Source organism: Poeciliopsis prolifica, unplaced genomic scaffold, assembly GCF_027474105.1.
Source record: "Poeciliopsis prolifica strain line A6 unplaced genomic scaffold, Auburn_PproV2 SCAFFOLD007, whole genome shotgun sequence".
NCBI classification, from domain to species: Eukaryota; Metazoa; Chordata; class Actinopteri; order Cyprinodontiformes; family Poeciliidae; genus Poeciliopsis; species Poeciliopsis prolifica.
Genome location: NW_026562382.1, coordinates 14,284,846 through 14,307,064, shown reverse-complemented (window position 1 = coordinate 14,307,064; position 22,219 = coordinate 14,284,846). Strand labels below are relative to the sequence as shown.

The 22,219-nt window shown below is 35.7% G+C and overlaps 1 protein-coding gene across 1 annotated transcript in view; it reads left to right on the top strand.

The window, feature by feature from the left end:
- The first annotated feature begins 581 nt into the window (after positions 1-581).
- cps1 (carbamoyl-phosphate synthase 1, mitochondrial) overlaps positions 582-22,219 on the top strand; it is a 52,233-nt gene continuing 30,595 nt past the window's right edge. The window contains exons 1-22 of the mRNA XM_055032376.1: positions 582-651; positions 765-907; positions 2,541-2,650; positions 4,310-4,454; positions 6,023-6,112; positions 6,197-6,253; positions 6,339-6,431; positions 6,521-6,610; positions 6,834-6,962; positions 7,173-7,279; positions 7,454-7,595; positions 7,791-7,868; positions 10,502-10,600; positions 10,945-11,040; positions 13,519-13,708; positions 13,843-14,000; positions 14,147-14,275; positions 14,466-14,610; positions 14,812-15,022; positions 15,401-15,599; positions 15,680-15,856; positions 17,576-17,694. Of these exons, the coding sequence (XP_054888351.1) occupies positions 782-907; positions 2,541-2,650; positions 4,310-4,454; positions 6,023-6,112; positions 6,197-6,253; positions 6,339-6,431; positions 6,521-6,610; positions 6,834-6,962; positions 7,173-7,279; positions 7,454-7,595; positions 7,791-7,868; positions 10,502-10,600; positions 10,945-11,040; positions 13,519-13,708; positions 13,843-14,000; positions 14,147-14,275; positions 14,466-14,610; positions 14,812-15,022; positions 15,401-15,599; positions 15,680-15,856; positions 17,576-17,694 (2,690 nt within the window). The 5' untranslated portion in view covers positions 582-651; positions 765-781. The remainder of the gene's footprint in view (positions 652-764; positions 908-2,540; positions 2,651-4,309; positions 4,455-6,022; positions 6,113-6,196; positions 6,254-6,338; positions 6,432-6,520; positions 6,611-6,833; positions 6,963-7,172; positions 7,280-7,453; positions 7,596-7,790; positions 7,869-10,501; positions 10,601-10,944; positions 11,041-13,518; positions 13,709-13,842; positions 14,001-14,146; positions 14,276-14,465; positions 14,611-14,811; positions 15,023-15,400; positions 15,600-15,679; positions 15,857-17,575; positions 17,695-22,219) is intronic.

Genomic DNA, 22,219 nt, shown 5'->3' with positions numbered 1-22,219 from the left:
GCAAATACACAGACCACTCTAATCCCACCACCATGCAGCTTGTCTGTGGATGGTTTTCTTTTTCTCTTTTTTTCTTTGCAGGCAATTTGCCTCAAAGAAAAGGCTTTAAAGAGTTTGTTGCACATGAAGCACTCTCTACAAGTTTGCCATAAGCGGGTGCAGTCATTCCCAGTAGGCAGGCGTTTTGTGTTTGTTCCAAGCACAAAAATACTCAAAGTGTACCTAATAACTCCTTACTCTTGAATTTTTCTTCCTTTATCGACCGAAATAAATCTGAAAAGATCAATAAAATAACTTGGTGTATTTTAGTTTTATGTTCACCCATATAAAGAGTTCATGGTCAACTGATAACTAGATAAATATAGTATTAAAGGTACAGTTTCACCTGCAAAACTCCGCCAAAAAACATCCACCGTCTTAATTAATCCCATCAATAAAATAGGTCATAAAATATATAAACGGATATCGAGTATTTGCTGTTACGTTTGAGAAAAAAGTGGGCGTTTTTCATTTCTTTTTGCATGGAGGCCAATCTAAACACCGTCCGCTTCATGTGTTCAGAACAAATCTCCGGCGGCTGACCCGTTGCAACGTTTCAAGCGCCCACTTGAACTATCAGCCTGTTGCCACTGAATACACGAGGAGAAGCTCGTAACTATTTTCCTCCACATTTAAGATATTTCAAATAGCATTTCGTTTTTACACAGTTTCTTCAGACTGCCCCTCCTGTCCGCTCTTTTCCTCCCGGACCATTTTATTAACAGTGTGACTTTAGGTTACTATGACCAAAATCTTGTTGGCTTGCGGCGTGGTTAAATCTCTGAGACGAGGATGGATGATTTGCAGGAAAGTGAGGAACTCGTCCGACTGGCCGCGACTTCAGTCTGCGAAACTTTTTAGTGTTAAGGTAAGAAAACGGCTTGTGATTGAAGGGTGTGAACCACAAATACTGTGACCTTTTGCTTTAAAAAACAAAAAAACACATTTACTCAGAAGCGCTGCAAACTCATTGGCCTCTTGATCACGCATATCTGTGTAAGCGTTTGAAAAGTAGCCTCTCCTCCCAAACAAAAAAAAAAAAGAAAAGTTGGAACGATTTTCCATACTTAACTTTCTTGTGAAATAAAATAAAAATAAACGCAGATCATTTTCTTTATATGTGTAATTAATTTTTTTTGTCTGACCTAGTCTTTCCCCTACCCTCTTTTACAAATCTGTGTTTTTTATGCTATCAGCCCTTTTTTCCTTTGAACGGATGCTGTTTGTGCCTGAGATTTTCTGACAGCTGTCTGTGCATCTGCTGGACTTGAGCGCATCACATGCATAAATCACACTGTTGCATCATAGTCGCACTGTTGCATCATAGTCGCACTGACTGCTCTGCACATCTTATTCAAATATAGAGTACCATGCGAAGTTCATTTGGTTAAATAACTTGTTTACCTCAAAAATAAAATATATTACAACTTGAGACGTGTTTGTTTCTGTTAATTTTGAGTATTGATTGCAGCTGATGAAAACTCAAGATTGATTCTCAAAACATGTAAAGGACATGACAGAAAACCATTCAGACCTGAGGTCAATTTAGTTATCATTTAGCCTAAGAGTCATGTCTTTTAATTGTCGCAGGAACATATTAAGACAACCACTGAATTCACTCTATTGAAAGCAAAATGTACTTTTATCTTAAAAAAGACTGCTTACTTAGTTTGTGTTGTTACTCCTTAGCCTAGGTAAGACACATGTGACATTGCTAACCACTCACTGCCTTTTAGTGCTTTAAATGTCTTGTCTGTTGACTTTTGACTCCAGCAGCTCAATTCCCTTAACAATCCAGCCAAGGCTTCAGTTATTGCTGTTATCTGTTTACATTTTTCAACTCTCCAGTAGAATTAGTATTAAGCCACAATCATCAATAATGGATTGAATAAATGCTTGAAACATAACTGCTTGTGTGCAATAAACCAATGTGAATTTTATCATTTGAACTGAACTATTAAGTGTATTTAGATACAGAGGTATCCTGTCATAGTGTATTATGAACAAGAATTAATTCAACTTTAAAGCAAATTTTAAGTTTTCATTGGGTCATCACTGCCAATATATCAGTATTTTAGATGTCCTCTGTCAGAGAACGAAATAAAAAATTAATCACTCATTGTTCTGTTTGTATTCATGGTGGTGTTTGCTGACACTGCTCCACAGTGGGTATCACCAACCTTTATATTCATTTATTTTTATCTCCCTCGATCTTCCCTCTCTCCTGCTCTAACGCCGACCCGCTCTCTAACTTGTGCTCACAACAGTTGAAGAGATTTGTCTGTCTCAGCATTCGCAGCACATTTCTCAATGACCTGCAGTTTCAGCACAAAGTCCCAGTGGCTCACTGGCTGCCATATCCCTCTTTCACTCAAAATCTACAGGCCATCTTATTTCAAAGTTTTGCCTTTGGTCTGTCCAAACTGGGTTTAGAGAAAGAGAATACATTATTCTTGGGTGAGATTTCACTTGTCATCTGTCTTCCTTCTTTTAACTCGCAGGCACAGACAGCTCACCTGGTCTTGGGGGATGGTACCAGGATGAAAGGATTTTCCTTTGGGCACAATGGCTCTGTGGCTGGGGAACTTGTCTTCAATACTGGCCTGGTGGGGTAAGAAAGAATCTTTGTCTTTTGTTGTTACACCATTCAATCTTAAACAAAACTGTACTCTGCAACAAATGTCTGTCAGATAAAGAAAATAAGACTAAAAAGAAAGTGGCTTCTCAGAAACACTTTGAAAAAAAATACAATCCTAGGACTCTCCAGTAAATTTTAAAATCTTTATTAACCAATGTTCAGATATTGCCTCCTGTCATAAATGAATAACTGAAAAAAAAGTGATTCTTAATCCTGCCCTAATCGCACACACAGAAAATGTTTGATTTACTGGAAAAATATCCAGAAAATGTTTCTTGTAAGAAAGGAAAAGGTTAGGACACATCACTTCCTAAGTGTTACTCTTTTTGGCTGAAAAAGCTTCAGTGAGAATGTCCCTGTAGCCTTTTAATAGTCTTTGACATTCATCTGAGAAAAACTTGCCTCACCCCTCACTTTCAGCTGTGAGGTGTTTGAGAGGTTCCTTGCATTTATTGCCTCTTTAAAGTCACACCACAGCATGGTTGATGGACCTACTGCAATGTTTTAGGTAATTATACGTTTTGGTTTTATTTCTTCTTTAGTGTTAATTAATTTTTACAGATGGTCTCACATTTTAATTAAATGTAACTAAGTTTTTTAAGGAGCTGTTTTGGACAGCTATTGCTGAGCACAAAAGGCTCCTGTTGGGGACTGTTTTACAATGGATCTGAAGAGTCTGACTGAAAGCCATCTGTTGCTCAGAGTTATCTATTATTGTCTTAAAGTTTACTTTTTGGCACAGTCGGCTCCAAAGCAGTTCTCAGAACTGATCTGGCCTTCTTTATGAATTTACTATGCATTCCTAGTGACCAACTTTGATGATCACACCCCAACAGACATTTGCAGAATAGACTGTTCTCTTCACAGCAGACTTATAGAAAATCTGCAGCACCTTGCTGCAAACCCTGAAGGACCCAAGTCTTCTCAAGAAGTACAGTCTGTTCATCCGCTCTTCTATACAACTCTGCTGTTGCCTCTGCATGTGCCTGATTTTCTTAAGCACCCTCCAACACTGGGTAGAGTTCATTTGAACTCTATCATGGTTTTCTGGCACAGTCTTACAAAAGCAAACAATTTTTAAAGCATGCTATTTTCACCTCCATACTGCAGAGTTATGACAAATAGCCATTCTGTTCTGTTGTTCAGTTTTACTCCTCTGTTCAAACAACAATATTCCAGAATTATTAGTCTATACATATGTTCTCTGTGGAATCCATTTTGTCTGATCTTTATATTTTTTTCTGATGGAGCAAATATTTCCCCCTTGTATACATCTTATGAAAGTTAAGTTTGCAAAGCCTCTCTGCCTCTTCCATATCAACAGTAGCAGTAGAGTGTTTTGGGTCTCATAATTACAGTTTAGGGTTTTAAACTGTAAAAAGACGCTTAACACTTACTTAAGCGTCTTTTTCAGGGTGAACTGTATGCTTGTAAAACTTTATTACATGGTATTGTTAGAATGGATCTTCAGTATCAAACATATAATGAAAATCTGCAAGGGTCCTAATTCTTTCACCTAACTATGGACTAAATAACTTCATATATTAAGATAATTATTATGTAGACACATTTTTAACAAAATAAAGCCCAACACTGAATTTAAATAACACCAATGTGGATTTGCTGGTTTAGATACCCCGAGGCCCTTACTGACCCCAGCTACAAAGGTCAAATTCTGACCTTGACATACCCCATTGTTGGAAACTATGGCGTACCCAACACCCAGGAGCTGGATGAGCTTGGCTTGAGAAAACATGTGGAGTCTGCAAACATCCAGGTATTTCATGAAAGAGAGAGTGAACGGTTTCAGGAATTCTGTTTTGAATATTAAACTATGAAAAAATCTTACTCTGTGAGATTTTAGTCTATGCTTTTAATGTTGTAATACTAGTAAGCATAAAACAATATTTGATTACTTAAATATTCCCTTTCACATTTTTTAAATTGCGTTCCTAGTTATATAAAATTCATAAACCTTTTTAAAGTGCTATGTCCAAACTGTCTTTTCGCTATATTGTCTTTTCTCATAATTAATTATAGCTTTAGAGGTATTTTTCAAAGTCAGCCATTTGTTTGGTGAATTTTTCATTATGATAAGAGAGCTACAGCGAGCAATAGCCACATCTTTGTTATTCCTTTGCAAAATCTAATGGACATGTTTGGGGTGTAAAAACGGAAGTGCCTGTCTATTCTAGATAACATTTGGATTTGGAGTTAGTACAGTCTTTTTCAACATCTGTGACAGTCAGCGCTCTGTTGTTCTACAGTTGTGATCAAGATTTGGCGCAAACTCTTGGTAAGGACCAAAGAGTCAATTGAGAAGTTTGCATAACATCACCTAACTACTTTGACTTATGTAGAGCACTTTATCCTTAGATGTACCCACAAAGCTTCATAATTCCTGATTGTTTTAGAGTATGACATGGGCCTATTTTGTGTCTATTGTTGAACCACAGAGAAAATTTACAGATGGATAAAAAAATTTTTTCCTCTAGGGTGCAACCTTAGATGCACTGTTAGATGTTCATCTGAGGGTGCACATCTAAGAACCCTTTCTCTATGCCAAGTGCCCATCTGTCGACCTTGGGACTCAGGTCTTTTAGCTGCTCTCCTCTCAAAGTCTGGAATAAACTGTCACTCCTCAAAACTTACCTGTTCAAACTAGGGACTTGACCTCGACAAGCACCTCTCTGTATGTTCTCTTTATAGCACTTTAAAATCATTACGCTGTGAATGTGAGAGGTTCTTGCAAATACAATCCATTATTATTTGAAACTGAGTAATTAAAAAGTGAAAATAAAACTTGAGAAAAGGAACTTAAACAACAACATGCAAACTTGAATAAATAATACTCTTCAGTTTTACAGTGGATAGATACTAAAACACAAATAATCATATTCCCACCTCTGCATAAGGGAAGGTGCTGAGTCAGCAGATTTAATGTTTACGTCCATATTCTTCTGTGGGAGGCTGAATGCACAGCACCAACAAACCAACGAGATTGAGAGAGATTATTATTGTGTGAGTTTTGTTGAAATCTACTTCTGTATGCCTTTAAATCCTCAGGATTCCTTTGATCCTTTAGGAGAAACAGCATTTATATGCAGGTCCACACTTTATAACAGCACTCCTTTGTTTTAGATTTTTTGTAGCCGAAAAATGGCTTTGAAATTATTTGGTGTTCTGTACATATTGTTGTTTCTGAGATAATGGGGCTTACCTTATCTTCTTGCTTGTTATCTTGTAGTATTTAATGCAAATGTTGCAGTTGTTGACATCACACTCTTTTGAAAAACCCATCAAACAGACTCAAATTCTTATCAACTAGAACTTTGATGCCTTTAGGTGTCTGGTCTTCTTGTTCAAGACTACAGCCATGAATATAGCCACTGGAATTCTGTCAAGTCTTTGGGTCAGTGGCTGCACGAAGAGCAGGTTGGTTTTCAGATTGCCAAGCGCTCGGTGCAGCTCCAAAGGTGCAGGTGTTTTTGGAAATTAACTCTCCCTTCTACTATAAAGGTCCCTGCCCTGTTCGGAATAGACACCAGGATGCTGACCAAGATCATCAGAGACAAGGTCTTGTAAATTTTAAGTTTAGCTCTGTTGCATGGAATAAACAGAGTAGCTGATCGCTCACTGATTTGTTTTTGTTCCTCCTTAGGGCACCGTTTTAGCAAAGATTGAATTTGATGGACAGCCTATAGAGATATCTGATCCCAACCAGAAAAACCTTATAGCAGAAGTTTCAACCAAGGTGGAAACAACAAGACACTTTTGTTTCCATTCCTGCTATTAAGAAAATGCTGCAAAGATTTTCATTCGCCATGTCGCCTTTTTCATTAGGAAATCAAAGTTTTTGGAAAAGGGAACCCAATAAAAGTTGTGGCTGTGGACTGTGGCATTAAGCATAATATAATCCGGCTGCTGGTTAAGGTAGGAATGGCAACACCCTGAATTTGTAAATTATCTTCACCTGTCATTGGTGCTGCACATTTGAACGTCAAAGTGTAAAACTGGTGTAGCTTTGAGTTACACAAGTTGTGTAACTCTCCAACTTCTACAGTAATATAACATATTTTTCTTAACTTTGCGAAAAGAAAAAATGACCCACATAATCTCTAAAAGACAATCCATTGCATTGTATCTCTGGATGCAGCGAGGCACAGAGGTCCACCTCGTACCGTGGGACCAGGATTTGATGAGCTTAGACTATGATGGCTTGTTTATATCAAATGGACCAGGAGACCCATCTCTGGCTGAAACACTCATCAACAATGTCCGCAAGGTATGTTTTAGATGCACTGAAAAATGTTTGTGACCACATAAAGTAAAAAGACGTAGAAAAAAAACCCTGAAACACCATTAGGTTGACTTTTTATAAGAGAAATCAGAATCAGTGCAATAGACCACTAATTTATGATCAGTGTATTGATAATGTTAATGTTGTAAATTAGAATTACATCTAATTTGTAAATGAATTTGGTTTTTTTTCAAGGTGCTTGAGAGTGATCGGCCTCAGCCGGTGTTTGGGATCTGCATGGGCAATCAGATCACGGCTCTGGCAGCAGGAGCAAAGTCATATAAACTGCCAATGGGTAACAGGTGAATGAACTCATTTTATATTAAATAAATACAAGTAATTAGCCCAATATCCAATCATTAAGATTTTGTTTATAAAAAACAGATTTATTTATTTTATTTTTTTTTAAAGTTGCTTCCCTTAACAGAAAAAAGAATAAAAGTGTTTAGATTTGATGCATACCTGTCATTCTCCAGAGGCCAGAACCAGCCAGTGCTGAATGTGATGACAGGACAGGCATTCATTACAGCACAAAACCATGGTTATGGCATAGACAGCAAGTCTCTTCCAGCAGGCTGGAGCCCACTTTTTGTCAATGCTAATGATGGCACCAATGAGGTTAATTTCACTCTACATGCTTGTCAATACATATGCATATTTATTTTTATTTGTGTTGTACATTTTCTTAAACGATAGCATTCAAACAGATTACATAAAGTTTCCAAAAACAGTTTTTAAAATACTCTCTGGTTTCTGGACTACTATCAGTAGTTTTTGTTTGATTTCTTTATGTATAATATGCATATTTTCCAGGGCATCATGCACAAGACTAAGCCTGTTTTCACGGCCCAGTTCCATCCGGAGGCTAAGGGTGGTCCCACTGACACTGAGGTAATTAAAGACTTTGATGGTGCTGCATAAAGTACCTGAATTCTATACTGCAACTAATTAAAGGTTTATTCAGAGGATTCAACCAAGGTAAAATTCCACATATTCCGCCAAAATAGGACTTGCACAGATGATGACCTAGAAAAGTGAAACACTTAAACTGTGGACTTTCCAAATTAGAAATAGAAAGAATGAATATATTTTTTTGTCTCTTTTGTTGTTAGCTGTTGGTAAGGTTTGGGTTCTCTGGTAAAAGAAAAACAAACATTGGCATGACATTAAAGCAACAATAAAAGGTTTGGATTCAGGTTTTTATTGATAATAAATAAATATTTGATTTTAGACGTCCTACATTCAGTGTTTCGCAAAATGATTTATACCAAATGAATACTTTCACATTTTGTCACATTACAAATGTGCCGAAGCATATGTAGTTAAAACAAGTTAGAAGTTAATATTTGAAGTTGGAGATTTAAAGGAACCCAGAAAAAAGTATTTCCTCTACTACAAATTAAAGAAGAAATTACCATCCACCTGCACTAACAAGATGAATGAAGAGCGCTTTATTCAGAAAAGCAGCTAAGAGGTTAATTTTACCTCTGGAAGAGCTGAAGGAAAGAGTCCAGGAAAAATATCTACCAAGGAGTCAGCAAATAATCTAGTCTTTATGGAAAAGCAACAGTATATTAAAAGCTGTTGTTGAAAGATAACTGGAATAAATCTGGTTTGCAGTCGGTCAAAACATATAGTGGACACAGCAAACATGTAGGAAAGTGCTTTGTTAAGATGACACAAAAATGTAACTATTTGCCCTACATATAATAAAAATACTAGTATAAATATAACCCTGTGAATCACCCTGAGCATACCACTCCTGTGGTGAAACACATTGTTTGCAGCATCATGCTGCTGTTAAGCTTGCATTGAGTAGCTGCAGGGAAGCTTCTAAGGAACGGGGACGGGACAAAGCTAAAATCAGAGAATGACAGCAAATAGGACAAAGCTAAAATCATAAAATGACAGCAAATACCCTGTGGGTGAACAACAATAGAATCATTTAGATTGAAGAAGTATATTCAGAAATTAGCATGACCCAGCAAAAGTCTGGATCCCATTCCAAATCTGAAACTGTGGCAAGAGATGAACATTTTACAAGGTGCTTTATCCAGTCTTACTAAGTTTTGCTTTTCTGCAAAACAGAACTGGAAAACATACCAGTTTTTAATCCCCTGTACAAAATATCAGGCTATACTTTTGAGATTTTTATGTTCGATATAAAAAAAATCTTTAGACTTGAAGCCCTTTTCCGTCCTGTTCACAAACATGCTCTCCCCTGTGTTGTCTTTCAGTTAAAATCCCAAAGAAATTCAGATTATACATAAAATATTTGTACTACACAAAACTTTATATAACCCCAAAAAGTTTGTGCAAGTCTGAAATAAAGATTAAAATCTGCCTGGGCAGCAGAATGTATTGCATCGTTCTCATTTAGAAAAAAATACTGATAGTGCCCACTCTTCTGTAGTAGAGTTCTGTGTGATTGTCTTTATTTTCTTTCTTGTTTTACTTTGTCAAAACAAGTGAGATTTTTTTTTTTTACTCTTTTTCTTTTAGTCTTATTTATAAGATGTGTTCAATGGGCACCTATGTTCTGCAAAGCTCAAACAGTTTCTATTTAACTGCAAACACTATTTTCCCCAAAAACACAAAATTTACTCTACTAAATTTTTTCTATTTGTGTAATGGCATAACTCTGTTTGCAGACACATCGATAATGTTGAGGACCCAAGATATTTACCTTCCGCTGTTATCTGTGCCTAATTTGCACTATAGAGATTTTTACTTCTTCTTTGGACTTTTACTTCTTCTTTGGACTTCTTCATATGTTAGTTTTCTATCAGCAGGTGTACAGTGATGTTTAATATCTCAGAAATATCATAACTGTATTCAAATTGCACAAAGTAGAATATTAGCTTTGAAGACTGCTTTGATTCATCCTCCTCTTCTCCATGATCACTTGGTTTACTTAGTGTATCACACTTTAGTTTTTGTAGTTAATTTGTAGCTTTTGTTCTGTTATTTTGCTTGTAGTCAAAATTAATAATGCCATTTTAGGCTGATATGACAAGGCAACACTGTACTTTAATGTTCTCTTCTTAAAAGCAATGTTATTAAAATCAACCTGTGTATTTTATTATTTATTTTTCATAATAATTGTTTTATTTACACTTGTTCTATGGGATTTTAGAGTTTGGTGAGGAATTAAATTGATTTTTTTTTACAAAAAAATTTCTGTATAGTCAGTTCATCTAACTTCCTAGATAATTTTCAATCGATCAATCGCTAATTTGATGTATAAAGCACCTTCATAATTAAAGTAGCTCAAAGTGCTGATTTTGGTGAGTTGTTTTGGTAGCAAGGAGAAGTAACTCCAAGATCAGAGAACAATTACACTTTTTGTGAGGTAACAAGTAAGTTCAAAGAAATGAATTACTGTCTATTTCAAGAAAGTCAATGTGAGTCGTTATTTCCACATGTATAAAAGTCTCATTAATAGTGTCTAAAGATTTCTTTATATTTTCTTATTAGAATATCATTCAGTATATTTCAAAATTAAAATTTCTTTGTTTCCACAGTTTCTATTTGATGCCTTCATATCCTTGATAAAGAATGGAAAGAACACTAACATTGTGTCAGTGATGCCCAAGAATCCCTGCATCCCCCCCAGAGCACAGGTACACGAAGTGCTTCGCTTTTCAGTGTTAAGATTTATTAACATTGGTGCATGTAAAAGCTAAGAAAATGCACTGAACTAGATGTTTTTGAAATATATCAACATAAATAAATATATCTGCATTTGGTAAATACTCAAAAATAGTCAAGGATATTGATGTTATATTACAGAAAAGTAGCTTAAACTTTATAGGCAAAGTTTTTTTTTGTTGCAGGAGTTGCACGTGAATGAAATAATTCAGTTTTTCTCCATTGCAAAATGAACTCATTTCTTCATGTTTGCTTTTAGTAAGTATGAAGCTTTTCACTATTTGCTGTATTTACAATTTTTTTTGTCATGATGCAGGTTTCAAAGGTGCTTGTGCTGGGGTCAGGTGGCCTGTCTATAGGCCAGGCTGGTGAGTTTGACTATTCTGGATCTCAAGCTATTAAGGCCATGAAGGTAATCGGATCATGATGCCTCCTGTTGGTGTACAGATTGTAATTGTTAGCAGTATCAATGAAAATATATTAAAAATGCACTTGTACCTAAATGTAACACAATTATATTTAAAATTCCCTTCCTCACCATATTTCACATCACATCAGTAATGCACCAAGACATACACTAATTTTCACTTTACAAGACACACACACATCTGCTTCATGAGCAGGTGAGTATTTTAGAAACCGTTGGTCTGTCAATGGTAGCTATTTCTTGATTTTATGTAGAATTGCCCAGAATTGAGAAAATGGCTTGTAAGCAGCAGTCATCTGGATGATATTGTCATGTTTATGTCAGAGACAATGTCAGAAATGCTGACTATTTACAAATGAAAGAAAACCAACAGGATCTTTAATAATCACTCATTACAACCAAATATCTCTTAAGTCTGAACCTCAAAGCTTCTAGGCAACAGCAAAAGAAAAACACTCTGGTTTCCATTCCTGTCAGTTAAGGACAAAACTCTGAGGCTATAATTTGCACTGAATAGAATTTAGTTCCAACAGAATAATGCACTACACTATAGAGTTTAAATAGTCTCCACCTCTAGTCTCTTGAAAACAACATTTCAACAGCATTCCAATGAAATCACAGTCACCAGATCCTAATGCAGCAATGCACCTTTGGGATATTGTGGTTTGGGAGATTAATATGATTGGTGTGCAGCCAATAAATATGTGGCAACTGCATGTTGCTATCAGGGCAATAAAAACCAATATGTTTGAGAAATGTTTTGGACAACTTGGTAAATCTATGGTATGCCAACAAGATTAAAAGCCATTAGTCCATCTGGGATTTGTTCTACTGAAGTCGATTTCTCAGGATGCATCTGATTTTGGCCAGTCAGCTGTTACTTTTACTCCGCACACTGACTTTAGGAAAATAAAGTTTTGATAGTGACTTTAGCAGAGTGTGGGTTTTCTCATATGAGCTGTTTGCTTCAGGTTGTTCAGTTCTGAAACTTTACACATTCACTGAATTAAGGAAGATACAAGTCAGGTGGCTCCTCTCTGGATGATTTATGTAGAAAAATCAAGGTCATACCTGCTCAAAAACAGTTACCAATTCTGGGTAGGAACAGGCAATGCATCGAAAGTGGGACTCAGTTTTACAATACAATAAACAAGATTACAATGGTTGGTGAGCTCAGAACATATGTTGTTTTCTTATCCTAAGTGGATATATTGGTGATTACATAGAAACCTTGACATAATTGATCTGTGTCCCAAATAAGTATTCCATCGATGCACTTCATTATCAATTGAAGTGCATCTAGCTGTCTAGCTTTGCAAAGAGAGAACTATGCTTACTTTGTCCATGTCTGTATGTGAGAGTAAGAACATATGAACTGGCCAGTTCCTAACTGCGTCAGCTAACTGTAGTTATCTAAACATTGTTTCATGTTGATTTTTCACATATTTCTGCTGCCTTAAAATGGAAATTAAAGAAGTATTTATATCCCTCTCTGGGGTATCCAGACCTCCCTTTGAATGATATTTTTTCTGCATCAGCAAGGTGTCAGCAGACTCTGTTTTATTGGCCTAAGCAGGGATTTTCCTAAACTTTTATTGGTTACAACTTTGTGTTTTAGGTTGTTGCCTCGCAAGCGTGACCTACTTTTCTTTTTAGATTCAATTAATGAGACAGATACCCTGAAGTGTTCCTTTCAAAATGCAGATGCTTCAGAAGTGTTTTGCATCCCTGTGACACCTTTGCTGAATTCTTCACAGCTTTTCCACATTCATGGTATGACGCAGTATGTTTCAAAGGTATTTATTTTGTGGCATTACAACTGCAAGCTTCAAGTATTTATAATGGGATTTTAAGTGACAGATGAAGATCACATAACATCCAATTATGAAAAAGGGAAATGAAACTGTTTTTTAAATTTTTTTACAGATAAAAATATGAAAAATGTGGTTTGTATTTAGTTCTATTTAAACTGGAGTAGTTAAAATGAGCCAATTTTATGGAAAAAGGAGTAAGAAGAAATTGATTTTAGGCTGTGAGAAATCTGGCTTGCAGTTTGCCAAAGATCAAGCCAAATTTGGCAAACTGCAAATATGGCTGATGATGTTCGATCATATTTGGTGATGATTGGATTTGCGATACTAGACAAGGTGAAAAACTGATACCCCAAAGTACATAAGTACTAAATATATCACATTTATAAAATAAAATATTCAGTATGTCAGTGTGCAGACCAATACTCACGAGTGAAGTTTATACTTTTCTTTCATCTAGAACCAGTAAAACTAGATTCCCAGAAAAAAATGGTTTATTTGATGGACTCGCATTTTTGTTTTCTCTCACACATTCTTTTTTTTCTTTTGTTTTTGCAAAGTCAAATACCAGTAAGATCATATTGGTTCCTTCTCACATTTTCAAATTTCAATTTAATTATTTTGTATTTTATTTATTTATTTTTTAATTTAGGAGGAAAACTTGAAGACAGTGCTCATGAACCCTAACATAGCATCTGTTCAAACCAATGAAGTGGGCTCCAAGCAAGCGGACTCTGTCTACTTCCTGCCAGTGACTCCAGAGTTTGTAACAGAAGTCATTAAAACCGAGCGTCCTGACGGCATTTTGCTTTCTATGGGTGGACAGACTGCACTTAACTGTGGTATGATGTGTTTGCAGTTGAAAAGATGAGAAAATCCACTTACTAAAACTGTTGTTGGAACTAGTGTGCATTTCCTTTGCTTTAGCAGATTCAACATGTTTTAATTACATGCAGATAAATAAAATTCTGTTTAGGAGTGGAATTATTTCAACGTGGGGTTTTGAAGCAGTATGGGGTGAAAGTCCTTGGGACCCCAGTGGAATCCATCATCGCCACAGAAGACAGACAACTTTTTGCTGATAAACTCATGGAGATCAATGAGAAAATTGCACCCAGCATTGCTGTGGAGTCAGTAAGTATCCAAATTAGGTTGTTAGGATCTCATATGTAACTTGTACAGTTTATTTACAGCTTATATATATAAAAAGTATGTGATGCTTTATATATAGAGATATTTTGAGAAATTGTCATCTTAAATGATTCATGTGCATCTTTCAGGTGACTCATGCCTTGAAAGCAGCGGAGAAAATAGGGTATCCAGTGATGTTACGCTCAGCCTATGCCCTGGGAGGTCTGGGGTCTGGTCTGTGTGCGACCAAAGAAAAATTGGAGGAAACTGCCCAGAAGGTATAGTGTATAACCTAGGTGAAGTTGTCCAAACTTTTTAAAGTTTTATCATTATGAGGACTGGGACTTTAACACATAGATATATATAGGTTAAGTATTTCCATCAATTTTAATGAGTTGAAAATTTGAATGCAATTAATTAAATTTTTCTTATGTTTTTGCACGTTCCATAACACTGTTTATGCTGTAGGCACTGGCCATGAGCAGTCAGATTCTGGTGGAAAAGTCTTTACTCGGCTGGAAGGAGGTAGAATATGAGGTTGTGAGAGATGTGGCTGATAACTGCGTTACGGTTTGCAACATGGAGAATTTTGATCCACTGGGCATTCACACAGGTACACACACACCAGTTTCTTATTCTTATTGAAGAGGCTCTAGTGTAATATTGGCTCTCCCTTTCTGGACATTTTTGGGCTTTGTTGCGATTTGTTTTATCTTCACGAGTTTTAGATTAGCTGATAATTTTAAATTTTTATATTGATTCAAGCCCGTGGACTTCTTAGATCTTCACAACCTCCTCTTCACTTATTTTGTAGGTGACTCCATAGTTGTAGCGCCAAGTCAAACATTGTCTAATGAGGAGTACCATATGCTCCGTGAGACGGCTATTAAGGTGGTGCGCCACCTTGGAATTGTGGGTGAGTGCAACATCCAGTATGCTCTCCATCCATCATCGCTGGAATACTGCATCATTGAGGTTAATGCCCGGCTCTCAAGAAGCTCAGCTTTAGCATCCAAAGCTACTGGGTGAGATCATTTATGCTGTGTAGAGTCCCGTAAAATTTAACATTTATTAAACTGTTCAAATAACATGATTTAAAAAGCCCTCATAATGTCTTCAATTTAAGTTTAACGTTATCACAGTAAATCACAGTTTTTATTACAGTGATTTAAAAAAAAATGTCATCTCTAATTCTTACTTGGTTGTATTATAAATTAAGCTACACTATATTAAGACAAAACAACACTTTCAATATTGGTCTACATGTTACAGTATTAATATTGTACAACAGCACAATGTGGATAACATGACAAAGATGAATTTACATTAATTTCTCGTACAGGTAGTCTAATAATTTCTTCCCCAAAGTTGATATTGGTCCTGCTGTTTGCTGTGGTTCACAGTTACCCCTTGGCATTTGTAGCTGCTAAGTTAGCTCTGGGAATCCCTTTGCCAGACATCAGAAACGCCGTATCAGAGAAGACCACAGCCTGCTTTGAGCCAAGTTTAGACTACATTGTCACCAAGATTCCCCGCTGGGACCTGGACCGCTTTCACGGCATGTCATTGGAAATAGGCAGTGCCATGAAAAGTGTTGGAGAGGTGGGTAGGACATATATAATTAAACACTTCCTAACTTACGTACTCACTTAGTCGCTAACCTTCCCCTCTTGTGGATTCAGGTGATGGCGGTGGGTCGAACGTTTGAGGAGAGTGTGCAGAAGGCCTTGAGGATGTGTCATCCATCTGTGGATGGCTTTGTTCCCAGACTGCCACTCAAGAAAGCCTGGGGCAACACACAGAACCTTCAGCAGGAGCTCGCTGTGCCCTCCAGCACCCGCATCTTCTCCCTTGCCAAGGTGCGTAGATCCTTTAAAATATTAATAATAAATGAGACTGACTATCGTTTCCTCATTAAAACCACATTTTGAAGTGTTAATGAAATTTATTTTCCCTCGCCTTCTGCATGAGTAGCAATGAATGATTAATTGTGTAGAAAACCTTGTCTGTCTTTGAAGGCTTGTCTTTTGCAGATTACATAAACAGCAAGAGGAAGACATGTATAACACTTTGATTGTATGACAATGTGGCTTTCTGAAGTATGTTACAGAGATTCATCTAAATTGCATAATATCTTTAACTGTTTGTCCTCTATCCATTTCTGTAGCTCATTGCAGCGAATTGCAAGTGAATTGCTTTTAGTCTGCATGGTTTTTAAAGGTGAAATGAGAAGCAGTTTAAGCTTGCAGGGTCAATCTTTTTTATTCAAACGCAGAGAAGAGTTATTGCAAATTGGAAACCTTGCGCATATTCACCACTTCTGTTGTTTTAATCACAAGCTGTGAAAGAAGCAAAATGAGGCTATTACTGTCAAAAGATCGAAGACTCAGGTCGTGATGCACATTTCCTATATAACAAAGTGAAAGTATTACAGTTAGTAACGCATTGTTCAAAATGTAAATTCCTTATCATATTTCTGGTATAGAAAGTACAAAGCTTTCAAAAATATTCTCCTGAAGTTCTTAAAATTTTGTTGCTGCACAACCAAAAATTCTTGTTTTTGGGGGCATTACATTTGATATACTAAAACACAATGGTGGAAAAAAAATTGTTAAACCTGTTGTAAAAAAGTTAGAAATGAAGTTCTGTAAAATGTGATGCACGTTTGTATTCTGTACCCTTTGATAATATTCCAGTACTGTCAGATGTTGTCAAATGAGTAAATAATCCTAATGCATGTATTTTAATTCCCACTGTGACTAAAACAATGCTTTGAAAACCAACTAACATAGTAGACAAGTCACGGGTAAAGTTGTTCAGAAGGCTAAAGCAGGGCAACTGTATAAAACATTATCCTAAGTTTTGGACATCTCATGAACCACTTTGAATTTATCTTCTGAAAACAGGAAGAGCATAGCACAACTGCAAATGCTTTATGACATGGCCGATTATCTAAACTGGCACCCCAGATAAGGAATATAAAATCAGAGAAGCAGTCAAAGAGATCCATGGTAGCTCTGGAAAAGCTGCAGAGATCCACAGCTTAGGTGGAAAGTTGGCTGAAAAAAACAAAAACGCTGTGGATGTATTGATAAATGATAAAACTACAACTGTATTTTAATAAAAGCATTACTAAATTCATAGTTATTCACATATAAAGCAACAGCAGGAATGTGCTTGTTTGTGCATGGAATTGTTTGACTAAAATCCACATCATTGAAGGCTATTTTGCTTGTCGGACGTCTAATAAAAAAAATATATATTGTCTGTTGTCAGAGCACAACCTCTGCTGTATTATATGTTGATGACAGAAGGTGTTTAAATAACACTTCTTAATGAAATGCCAAAGTAATATACTTCTGCAATATATATGTCATCTGAAACAGTCCTTGAAGGAGGAATGGACAGCAGCATGTTATTTATGTTTACTGTCCACTAGTCTTCATTTGAAATCACTGGATGTTCATCATTAGCTGAAACCTTCTGAATGCCAGCTTTCAGGGGAGTAAATGATGAATAGGGTGATGATGAAAAATGAAAACTGATGCTCAGTCTCTTTCATATGTCTTATTTTTCAGGCACTGCATAACGGTATGAGTGTTGATCAAATTCATCAGCTCACGGCCATAGATAAGTGGTTCCTCCACAAACTTCGCAGAATAACACAGTTGGAGCAAAACCTTGGAAACTACAGCAGGTAACACCAATGGAGAGTTAATACCTGCCGGGGCCTATGGGCACAAGAACTTGTGGGTTTCTATGTGCTGATGTACAGGGACATAGTCTTAATTACATTCACAGATTCCAGTTCTCATGAAAGTCGAACATTTCTCTCCTAATCAGGACAAATTTACTTCAACAAATCATGGTGAAGTAGTAGTTTTTCCTTTTTTTTGTTGTGAAAACTTATTTACAGAAAAAAATAATTTTGGTCATTTCATGTCACACTTTGACTTATGTTTGAGTCTGGTAAGATTCACAGTATCTTTAATAAAAACCAAAGACATCTCATGACTTATCACTTCAATATTATTATTATTATTATTATTATTATTATTATTGTTATTATTGCAGGATGTCTTAACATCTTTATTCAGCCATACATCCATTGTATTTCAGATTTCAAGAAAGTGATTATTCAAAATAATTAAAGCGCATCACAAAAAGTCTAGATATGTATGAAATGCACAAAAGCAATTTTCAAAGGAGACACTTGTTTTCTTCATCATGGTTGTTACCGGTTCACAAAATCTCATTTTATACAGAACTTGAAATCCCATATGAAATGATTACTTTGCAACAACAGGAAACTCAAAAATGGTGCATTGCAGAGAAAAATAACAGCAAAACAAAGCACAAATAATATAATAAATGCAATAATTTTAGTAGTTCCTCTTTACCATAGTTTTCTGCCAAAATGAGATGTACAAAGAATGTACAAAGAACGCAGTCAAATAGTAAAAGTCAATAGAATTCTCAACTCAAACATTTTAAAACTCTGGTATAAAATAAATTTAATGTAATGAAATTAATAACAGGTCTGAGTTACTGCATGTATCATTGAGAATAAATTGTGCAGAGCTAGATGAATTTTAATACAAAGCAAAAAGATGAGAACAAGCTTTTCTGAAAGGAAAATTGGTATCCAGTGATAAAACCTACAATTAAGTTTCAACATCCGAAAGGGATTGTTTGTCTAAATTGTGAAAAAGATTTTTGCAAACAACTGTCAAGTTTTACTGCATTTACTTTCAATGAAGTCCTGGGTGTATAATTAGAAATAATAGGCACTTATTTAACTTTGTTCAACACCAACAATCATAGATAACCTTTTTTCATAGTTTTCACCTTCTTAGATTCAAATATCTGCTTTATAAAATGAAATTGTTCACTGAAAAAAGTGTCCAACTTTAATTGCATCTCCCCAGTAATATTATGTCTTCAAAACTGACAGAACTTTGAAAATATAAAAAAAAGTCAAATTTTGTCTATAAGAAATGACTGAACTGTGCTCACATTTATAAAAAAAATATTTTTTTAACTCAATTTGTGACAATTTATCTGTATCCCACCATCTTATTTAACCATTAAGGTTAGAAGAAACAACCTTGCTATTGCATAGTAGCCCCAGATAATATATGGATTTTCCTGCTTTCAATCAAGAACAAGTCACCATATTGCTGAACTCTTCCTGCTGATGCAGAGTTTCACCTCAACACCCTGCTTCTGGTTAAAAACCAGAACCTAAGACTTAGGACCTAGTAATTTTATTAATTTATTCTCATTAAAGCTTAATAATTGATTCATTTGCATTTATTTTTGCTCTTAGTTCTACATTTGAAACCCAAGGCACAGCTAAGGATTGCACATAAACAATTCTTTCTTGAACACCTTTAGGGGCTATTGTTGTGTTACATTAGCTTCAATAGCACTTCTAGGAATCACAAATGGGTAAATATGATAAAATCAAGGAAAACACAAAAAACAACTTCAGTCTTCATAATCCTTCAGTTCTATTCTTTCAAAGAGTTCACATTCACTTTACTGTCTTTCTCTCTGTTGCACTGCTTTGCCCTCCGGCTGTTTCCCGAATGGCTCAAATCAAAGAAATGATGAATTATTATGGATCAGCCATGGGTGACCTCTTGCTTTCTTTTGCTGGTTAATATTTAATGGCTTGTCATCCAGTGGGCAACTTTATACACGGTGGAACGTTGTAATGGTTGCCACCTCCACTAGTGTTGGGGACTTTTGGATGAACACAGAACATCTGGCTGTTGTCAGACTAATGAAGCACAGAGCTGAGTACAGGTGGGCTCAAGCTCTATTGCACATTAGACACAACGCACTTTTTCTGTAATTTGTAGTGAATAACAATCATGCACATAGTGTGGAAGAAAAGTTGTTTTTTTTGTAAGACTTTAATGTGTTTGTGTGTACTGCACAAAACTATAATGAATCACACTATTTAATCAAAAAGTTTGATTTTTTTTTTCATTATGTGTATCTTGAAAGCAAATGTGTTTATTGATTTCAAAGAATTTAATGCTGAGCAGGTTGTTGACATGCTGCGCTAGATGCATGTCAACAACCTCATCATTCCTGCATTATGGAGATGGCATTGTAAATTAACTTTGAGGCTCAATACGGTTCACAATATTTTAATTTTGAGCTGTTTTATTTCTGTTGCACAAGAAGAATCTGCAGCTTTACAGAAAACATTTTGTTTTTTTCCTTTTTAAAGGATTTGGATGAACAGCATTGCAGGACTTTTTTTTTTAAAGAGGGATATTATGTGGGCATCAGATTATGTTACCTATAGTTGTTATGAAAATGGTATATATATCAAAATAACTTACTCATTTGAGCTCAGCTGACGACTGAAGCTCCAAGGCAGAGCTTTGTGTAGATAGGCGTCTTAATGTCTGAACAAGCACTTTGGTGGCCCCAACGGCTGCCTTGGGAGATTCAAGGATTTTTCAAACGTGCATAAAAAAATCCAAGCAATAATCCAGGTATGTTTTTGATGAGGGAAAAACATCATAACATGATATAATGCTCATAAAAGATAATTTGCATAATTCCCCCTTTAAAGCTGTCTAAAAGGAGCACTTTATGTAATGATGAGGCAGGAAGAGGACAAAGAAGCACTGCCATTCTCAAACAAGACTTTACATATTTTGTATTTTTTCTTTACTGTTCATTCCCTTTGTGTTCGTCAGATAGCCTGCACATCCTTTTATCTGGGCACATATGTATGACTAATATTTTATTTGTGTTATACACCTTTGGTTTTAAGATCAAAAGCTGTGAATGATCCTTCTTCTCCTTTTTAAGTGATTAATATTCAGCTGAAGGCAATAAATCTCCTAAACACAAAAATCCACTACAGTGCTTTTGGTCTTCCAGGCTGTTCTCATTTTGTTGTTTCTGGGGCTTGTTGCACAGCCCAGCCATGTGCACTGGGAATTTAAAACAGATTAGATTTTTTTCAATATAGTTATGCTGTGAAATAAATAATTCATTCGTAAGAAGAAGGAAGAGCAGCTTGGAGTTCAGCAGCGTAATTCCACCCCTTTGGTCTTTACCTTTCTCGTGTAATATGGAAAACATCCTGGACCAGTTTATGGCAGCAAGACTATAGTAGTTTATGTATTTAGTTCATTGTGGAACCAAGTAGAACAAACAATTGCTTACTTCTTTTGAATAAACTAATTTACAAGTGGATATTTGAATAAAAAAATATATTGAGCTAAATTATTTATGGCGATTAATATAATCTGTCTCATTATATTTTGCATTTTTAAATACTATTTTAATTCATTTCAAAAAAGTTGCATAAAATTTCATCAAGATTAATACATTTTTAACGTAGCTGTAGAAAATAAATGTTGTTTTTCCTCATTTGGCTTTGGCAAAGCAGCTGCTTTTTCACTAATAATTAAGCAGATTTTGGCAGAGCAGACTCTTTTAGAAGCAGAATTGTGGTACTTTTAGGTTATGGGGTCGAATAGTTACTCTGTACACTCCTGACTCGGCGCTTTCTTATCTGTAGTTTTTTTCATAACCTTTCACAATCCCAAATCTTGGCAACTGTTAGAAAGCCTTTTTTTAGAAAAATAATAATTTTCTGGGGTAACTTGACAAAATGTGAAAAGGTTCAAGGGTTATGATTACTTTTGAAGAGATTGTGATCAGGTTACTAACTTGTGCTTCACAAGTTAGCTACATGACATTATTATTATTATTATTTATTTTCCAAGCAATTTGGGTTTTCATGTCAAGATTCAAGGTTTTGTATGTATCCGTTGTCTGTTACTATTTCTATTTTTAGCACTTAGTCATGTTTCTAAAAATGACTTTTTAAATGCTTTGCTCTTAGCAGTTTATTTTGCTTTTCAAGCACTATTCTGTTTGTCATTTTGTTATTAATTTCTGTACAGTAAACTATTCCCTGCTGTTTACACCACTAGGTAAAGGACCCACTGACATGTTAGAGAAAACAGAGAGGAAAAATGATTTTCTTGTGAACTCTTTTGTCTTAGTTTGAATATTTTCCCTGAATGTTACGTCATCATCCGTCATCTGGATCCTTGGATTAGGCAGATTGAGACAGATTTGCTGTGTCGCTGATGCTTTAATTTGTCACTTCAAAGAAACCAGCTGAACCAGGCTAAATAAAACCTGCTCAGAAAATATCCAGAAGATGCCTTTAGAACAAC